Genomic DNA, 8,676 nt, shown 5'->3' with positions numbered 1-8,676 from the left:
ATTTAATAGATATATTTCGTTATTTAATTTCCTTTTTAATTTTAGCAGCCCAACAATGAAAAATCAAATGTCCACTCTCTCATCACGTGCATTAAATTTTATTATCTCAAAAATTTAAACTTTGAGATATAATTAATAATTATCAACATCTAAAAAATTAATAATAAAATTTTTAGTATATAATGAAGAAGTTGCGCTATAAGGCACAATAAACAGTCACGAGCTACATGCTCTGTATCTCTCTGTTTGCTAATATACTTCAATTCCCATTCCAATTCTGAATCGGTGAATCCAATCCTAAAGAAAAAAGGAAACTTTCTTAAAACCCTAAAATCTCATTGTTCCAATCTTATAAAAACGAAACCTTTCTTTACAATTCTCTCATCCACACATCATATAGTTCTTCATAATCTCAGAAGCTTTTTGTCTCAATGGAGTGGGTTCGTGGAGATACAATAGGGTTCGGAACGTTTTCTACTGTAAGTGTAGCGACGAATATTAGTAAAGATTCCGGTGAGTTTCCGAGGCTTATCGCCGTGAAATCGTCGGATTCTTATGGCGCCGCTTCTCTTTCTAACGAGAAATCAGTGTTGGATTCGCTCGGTGATTGCCCTGAGATCGTACGGTGCTACGGCGAGGAGCGAACGGTGGAGAACGGAGAGAAGTTACATAACTTGTTGCTAGAGTACGCTTCGAGAGGAAGTTTAGCGACACAATTGAAGAAACTAGGCGGTGAGGGTTTACCGGAATCCACCGTACGCCGCCACACGGGATCGGTGCTCAGAGGGTTACGTCACGTCCACGCGAAAGGGTTTGCTCACTGCGATATAAAACTCGGGAATATTCTGTTGTTTAACGACGGCGCCGTTAAAATAGCCGATTTCGGATTGGCGAGAAGAGTTGACGGAGTTTTAACGCCGTCAAAAGAAGGGGTTGAGATTAGAGGGACGCCGTTATATATGGCGCCGGAATCTGTTAACTATAACGAGTATGGATCAGCGGCTGACGTGTGGGCGTTAGGATGCGCTGTAGTTGAGATGATTAGTGGCAAAACGGCGTGGAGTGTGAAAGAAGGATCACACTTCATGTCGCTTTTGTTACGTATCGGTGCCGGCGGTGAGTCACCGATGATCCCAGAGTTCTTGTCGGAAGAAGGAAAAGATTTCTTGTCTAAGTGTTTTGTCAAAGATCCCGAGAAAAGATGGACGGTTGAGATGCTTTTGAACCATCCGTTCGTAGACGTTGATTGTGATGAGCACGACCAACGAGAAGACTATGTTTTGAAGGTGAAGGAGGAAGAAGCACCGACGTCACCAAAGTGTCCATTCGAATTTCCCGATTGGGAATTAATGTCATCGGATTCTCACACGCCGTCGGATTCTCCGGTGAAGAGACTTGGGAGTTTGGTTAGTGAATCGTTACCTGATTGGTCTGTCGAAGGGGATTGGGTTACCGTCAGGTGACGTGAGTGTTATAAAAACAGAGTTGAAGGCTAGGTTTTTTTAACACCTAGTTAAGAATACTAATTCGTATTCTTTGTGTGTAATTGATTTGTTAATACAACAATTCATTGTAGTCTTCATTGTTATTTTTTCTTCTTTCATCAAATTTTGAGGAATCAATTGATTCTTCGGTACTATAAGTAAGATCTGATCTAAATCCATCCATCAAAAAAGTGTATTTGAAAAGGTAAAAAAGGAAGAAGCATATTGGTGTCTTTGAGTGTTGGAGTAAGAACGTTAACAGAGGATCGTGTCCACCACACGACAGATTCTTTGCTTCAAGTAAAACTAACTTCTCTCGTACCATAACAGGTAATCTGATCTATACTGAAGACGATAAATTTGGATCCCTCTAGCGTTTATCTCTATTTATTGAAATGTAGGCCCATTGGGTTTTAGAAGCTTCATTCGATGTATGTACGAAAAATATCTGATGGAGTGTGACCCATCAGAAGAATTTGAGTCAAGAGAATCAAACTCCATCACCGAGTATAGTTGCTGTCACAAAATGGTTTCAAGCCGATTTCAAAGGGTTTGAGGTTATATTAAGGTTAGTGCAGAAAAAAGACTCTTAAATGATACTTCTTCTTTACAATATATCATCTCTTTAAGTGGTTTTAGTATATGATATAATGAACGGTTTTATGCTTAGGTTTTTAGGGGATATGATGAGGTTAAAAGTGTTTGGTAGTTAACAATGACTAATTCACCAAAACACAAGTAGTTTTTAGTGGACGTGTATAATTTAGCGTCCATGTGGACTTGATTTTATGGACATGAAAGATTAAAATTGTTTGATAGTTTACCATGACTACTTTACTAAACCACAAGTTGTTTAACTAATTAGGTATTCGTATGTTTTTTTTCTCTGGTCATCCAAAATAAGTATCCATCTATGCGTGTTAACCATCCAAATAATATCGAACGACATCAATGAATTTGGAAATTTATAAAGAATGTAATGCAAGAAGTCAAAAATTTGGCCTAATTTAAGGTTCAGGGTTTACAGATTGGGGTAGGTCAATTTCATGTTTTATAGTTAAAGATCTTCATATTTGACTACATTTGTTAAAGTTTCTATGAAATTAAATTTATGATTATAGTTTATGATCTAAGGTTAAGGTCTAAAGTTTTGGATATAGGTGTTAGGGTTTAGGCTTTAGGGTTTAGGGTTTAGGGTTTAGGATTTAGGGTTTAGGGTTTAGAGGTTTAGGGTGGTGGACCTATTAAGGGGAAAGGGGGTTCAATTGACCCCCCATTCATGTTGAAATTAAGATTTTTTGTATAGAAATATGGTAAATAATAGACTTTGACACCCCTAAACCAGGGTTCAATCCTCCCTATGACACAAGTAAAAATATTTTATGGGTCCGCCAGTGGTTTAGGGTTTAGGATAGGATATAATGAACGGTCTCATGCTTAGTTTTTTAGGAATATGATGAGGTTAAAATTGTTTGATAGTTAACAACGATTGTTTCACCAAAACACAAGTAGTTTTTAGTGGACGTGTATAACTCATCATCCATGTGAATTTGATTTTAGAATAAGTATCCACAAAGAAGACATTAGTATCCACAAATACGTATCCACATAATAAGACATTTTTAGCATCCACGTAACAATTAACAAATATTCAACTATAATTTGATAATTAGGTATTCATATATTTTTCTCTGATCATCCAAAAGTAAGTATTCATCTAGATATGTTAACCATCCACATAATAGCGAACAGTTATTCAAATATAAATAGATAATGTATAATTAATCAGTATCCATAGCACCTCATCCACATGATGGCATCAAATCTTCATTATACAAACCTAGTTTTGAAGATACAAATACAATCCACTCCATACAAATTAATGGACACCAATTTTGTAAAGAATGTTGTCCACATAAACAATACATAATGGACACCATTAGAGAAACATTCTTATTGGAAACATTGCATTATTATGTTAATTAGGCATTCTTATGTATCCACAAAAAAAATATTCACAAAAACGTATCCACAAATAAGTATCCATAAAAAAGTATCCACAAATAAGTATCCACATAATAATTCACAAATATTCAACTATAATTGGAGAATATGTAATACAATTATTCATTTTTAAATATAGTAAAATGGATCTTAAAATGTAGATTAAATAAAATTATAATGAATCATAAAAACAAAATTGAAAATATATGTCATAATAATTAAATAAAATGATTACAAAGAGAGAACGAGATAAACAAGAAAAGAAAAAAATAAAGAAAAAAGTGAAGAATAGAAAAAAATGGACAATTCTAGTTAACACTTGGTTAGAGAGCTTCAATCTTTCTGCTTTTCCAAGTATTTCTAGCACAAAAACCAGTGATATAATCCTCAAATATTTTATTATCAATTAAGAACAACATCAATGAATTTGGAAATTTATAAAGAATCTAATACAAGGAGTCAAAATTCTTCAGTTTCATGTTTTCTAGTAAAAATTATTCAGACTTGGCTACATTTGTTAAAATTCTATGAAATTAAATTTATGATTATGGTTTATGATCTAAAGTTTAGGATATAGAGAATAAGAAAAAAAACATGCAATGAAAAAGAGAGAAGGAAAATAAGAGAAAATACAAGAAATGAAGAGAGAGAAGAATGAGAAAGGAGACAAAAATATTTGTATTTTTTTTTGTTGCTTTTAGTAAGGGTATAATAGTCATAAAATTAATGAATAGTAAAAAATATGATGCAAAAAGTGCTCTAATAGCAAAAAGTGTGTCAAGTGAAAGAAGTTTTAGATAAAGTGTGCTATTGTGCAAATATTAGACTTGTATTTTGTAAATATGAGAAGAGATAGGTAGTTGAGTAAAATATATACAAATAATTCAACAAAGTCATAAGATGAGTTTCAAAAGGGTAAATAGGAAGACTTGATCGGTTGATCCCATCCGGCCTAATATCACGTTTATCTTGTTGGATAATTCCAACTTGAAGAACAAGCTATCTCCTAGGAAGTTGCCTTAAGAGATATAATAGGAAAAGGAAAAGTTCCTAAAGTCTTAAGTTGTAATATGTTAATCCTAATAGGTTTAGGAAAAGATGAAACATATAAATATATGAGTCTATGGAGAGGTGTTCCATGAGACTAGAGAGACTTGAGAGATTTAGTTTTTGAGAAGTTTTCTAAATCAATAAGAGAGGTGTTCTTATATTCTTCAAGTCTTTGATCTTATATTTGGTATCAGAGCAAGGTGTGCTTCTGACCTAAAACCGGTGGAGAAGAACTACGACAAAGCATGGCGGCTGAAGCAAATCCATCGATCCAATGTCCGTTACTCACACCGACTAATTACACAGTTTGGTCGATGAGGATGAAGATCATACTTCGAGTCAGCGAGGTATGGGATGTTATTGAACCTGGATCCAAAGATGAATAGAAGAACGATATTGCGACTGCACTTCTGTTTCAGTCTGTTCCAGAGTCACTTATCTTGCAAATAGGAGAGCAAGATTCAGCCAAATCTCTTTGGGGAGCCATCCGATCACGTCACCAAGGAGCGGAGCGTGTTAAGGAGGCTAGACTTCAAACTCTGTTAGCTGAACTAGAACGTTTGAAGATGAATGATTCAGATACCGTAGATGATTTTGCAGGCAAGATCTCAGGCCTTGCATCGCAGTCAGCATCATTGGGAGAGACCATTCATGAATCGAAACTTGTAAAGAAGTTTCTCACAGGACATGCCTAGAGCAAAGTTTATCTATATGGTAGCTTCTCTAGAACAAGTCCTTGACTTAAACACCACGACGTTTGTGGATATTGTGGGAAGACTAAAAGCTTATGAGGAGCGAATTGGTGAAGTGAGTCCGATCGAAGATCAAGGGAAGTTGATGTTCACTAATACCTCTAACAATCGCGGAGGATATGGAGGTTTTAGAGGAGGATCAAGAGGTAGAGGCAGCTACGGTAGAGGAAGGTACGATAGAGGCAGAGGTGGTTTCGGTAGAGGCAGAGGTCGAGGGAGATTCAATGGCCAAAACCAAGGAGGAGAAACCACAGAAGACAACCAAAACAAACCGAAGAAAGACTTGTCTAAAGTGATATGTTGGAGATGCGACAAACCTGGACATTATGCGACGACTTGCACCAACAAGCCGATACAGAATCATAATCAAGAGTCGAACCTGAATGAGACACAAGAAGCAGATGGACTTTATATGAATGAAGTTGTGTTCCTTAACGAAGACAAGGTGATTCCGGAAAATTACGATATCAACAAAGGCAATGCAAGTGTATGGTATCTAGATAATGGAGCGAGTAATCACATGTCAGGGAACAGAGAATTCTTTTGTAGTTTGGACGAAAGAATTAAGGGGAAAGTAAGGTTTGGTTATGGCTCATATGTTGACATTGTTGGGAAAGGAACTATTAATTTTGTTTGGAAGACAGGCGAGATAAGAGCCCTAAAAGAAATCTACTACATACCCGAACTGAAGCACAACATATTGAGTTTAGGACAAGCTACAGAAGGAGGGTGTGAGGTGAATATGAAAAAGGATTTTTTGACACTTCTAGACTCATGTGGAAGGCTGCTTGTGCGAGTTATCAGGTCACCAAACCATTTGTATAAAACTCCGATGGAGATTAGCTTACCGATGTGTCTGCAGATCGACAATGGTGAAGCTACATGGCGTTGGCATGCTCGGCTGGGGCATGTAAATTTCGCAGTCATGAAGAATTTGGTTCAACAGAACATGGTTGAAGGAATGCCACACATGATTCATGAGAAGGATGTGTGTGATGTGTGTCTAGTAGGGAAACAAACAAGAGGTTCTTTCCCAAGTAAAACCAGTTTTCGTGCATCTCAACCTTTGGAGTTAGTTCACGGAGACTTGTGTGGTCCTATCTCACCACAAACACCAGCCAACAACCGCTATGTTTTTGTGCTTATTGATGATTTCTCTAGGTACATGTGGACGATGCTGCTGAGGGAAAAGAGCGAAGCCTTTGAACGTTTTAAACGGTTTAAAGACTTTGTTGAAAAACATAGTGGGTTGGCTATTAAGACCTTTCGAACCGATAGAGGAGGAGAGTTCACTTCATGTGAGTTCAATCGGTTCTCCGAGGAGAATGGTATCACTAGACACTTGACTGCACCGTATACACCACAGCAAAACGGTGTAGTAGAGAGAAGAAACCATACCTTGATGGAGATGACAAGAAGCTTGATGAAGGGAATGTTGATTCCAGATAATATGTGGGGAGAAGCTGTTCACCACTCAACGTATCTCATCAATCGAGTTCCCACAAAAGCTTTGAGTGGTCAGACTCCATATGAGTGTTTCATGTCCAAGAAACCGAACATTGAACACTTAAGAGTATTCGGTTGTGTTGCGTATGCGAAGGTCAATGGACCACAGTTGAAAAAGCTGGATGATAGATCAAGGAAAGTGATCAATCTCGGCACATAACCTGGCTCTAAGGCGTATAGACTCTATGATCCGATTGCTAAGAAGGTAATGGTTAGTAGAGATGTGATTTTTGATGAAAATAAGGCTTGGGACTGGTCATCTGCGACAGTGGAGTCAGAAGGTGAACCAGGAGCATTTAAACTCTTCAAAGAAGGTTTTATAGAAGATGGTGGTGGACATGACAATGGTCAAGAAAACGACCAGCAAAATGCAGACCAATATGCTAATCATGGTAATCAAGAGGAAGAAGAAGACAATGAGGAAGATGCGATTGTCGAGAATCAAGTTCAACCACAAGCTGCAGTAGTTCAACCACAAGCTGCAGTAGTACAACCCTTGGTGACCAGGTCTGGTCGTGTGGTAACAAAACCACGCCATCTCAATGATTATGTCTTGTATGCAGAAGCAGAGAGTTGCAGGCTGTTCTTAACAATCGATGGAGAACCAGAGAACTATCTTGAAGCTGGAAAGATAAAAGAGTGGGTCGATGCTATGAGCATTGAACTAGATTCGATTATTAAGAATAATACTTGGGAGCTTGTGGATAAACCGGTTGGTGTCAAACCTATAGGAGTTAGGTGGGTTTACAAACTCAAGAGGAAGGCTGATGGTTCGGTGAATAAATATAAAGCGAGGTTAGTTGCAAAAGGGTATGTGCAGCAACAAGGTATTGATTTCGATGAGGTCTTTGCTCCAGTGGCAAGAATCGAGACTATACGGCTTCTGATAGCACTCGTGGCAACACGAGGTTGGGAGATTCATCATTTAGACGTGAAGACAGCTTTTCTCAATGGTGAACTAAAAGAATTGGTCTATGTTACTCAACCTGAGGGGTTCGAGAAGAAGGGAGAAGAGGATCGAGTATACAAGCTTCATAAAGCTTTGTACGGACTGCGTCAAGCACCAAGAGCTTGGAATTTGAAACTTGATCAAGTTCTTAAGGAGATGAACTTCAAGAATTGTGTGAAGGAACCAACAGTCTATCGCAAGAAAGAGGATAAGGAGTTTCTGATTGTGGCTATCTATGTTGATGATCTGTTTGTGACAGGGACGTCACTCAGTATCAATAAACGTTTCAAGGAAGACATGTCAAGGAGGTTTGAAATGTCGGATTTGGGAAAACTAACTTATTATCTTGGCATATAAGTTTTCCAAGGAGAGGATGGAATAAGAATCAAGCAAGAAGCATACGCTCAAGGGATTCTTATTGATGCAGGGATGGGTTCCTGCAATTCAACTCATGAACCGATGGAGCCGGGACTGAGTTTGTCGAAGGCACAGAAAGAAACAGAGATTGATGCGACTAGGTACAGACCATTGGATGTTTGCGATATCTTCTTCACACAAGACCGGATTTGTCCTTTGCAGTTGGGGTGCTTAGTTGCTATATGCAGAGTCCGAAAGTGTCACATGGGCAAGCAATCAAGCATGTTCTAAGGTATTTGAAAGGAACTATGAGCTACGGGTTGTTCTTTAAGAGGGATGGATCAAGGAAGGTCACAGGGTACAGTGACAGTAGTCACAACATTGACATTGACGATGGGAGGAGCACCACGGGTCATGTCTTTTACTATGGTTCATCGCCTATCACTTGGACAACACAGAAACAGCCGACTGTTGCGTTGTCATCATGCGAGGCAGAGTTCATGGCTGCTACAGAGGCTGCAAAACAAGCAATATGGCTTAAGGAGTTGTTGAGTGAGATACTAAGCGTGAAAGG

General features: G+C 38.1%; 1 protein-coding gene across 1 annotated transcript; it reads left to right on the top strand.

The window, feature by feature from the left end:
* The first annotated feature begins 216 nt into the window (after positions 1–216).
* Positions 217–1,646, top strand: LOC104711571 (mitogen-activated protein kinase kinase kinase 20-like). Its single transcript, XM_010428273.2, has one exon. The coding sequence runs from the start codon at positions 432–434 to the stop codon at positions 1,461–1,463; it is 1,032 nt and encodes a 343-aa protein (XP_010426575.1). The 5' UTR covers positions 217–431; the 3' UTR covers positions 1,464–1,646.
* The last annotated feature ends 7,030 nt before the right edge of the window (positions 1,647–8,676 follow it).

This window comes from Camelina sativa, chromosome 9, assembly GCF_030686135.1.
Source record: "Camelina sativa cultivar CO46 ecotype springtype chromosome 9, ASM3068613v1".
In the NCBI taxonomy this organism is placed as follows: Eukaryota; Viridiplantae; Streptophyta; class Magnoliopsida; order Brassicales; family Brassicaceae; genus Camelina; species Camelina sativa.
Note: the sequence above shows the minus strand (reverse complement) of the source record. Positions and strands in the feature narration are given on the sequence as shown.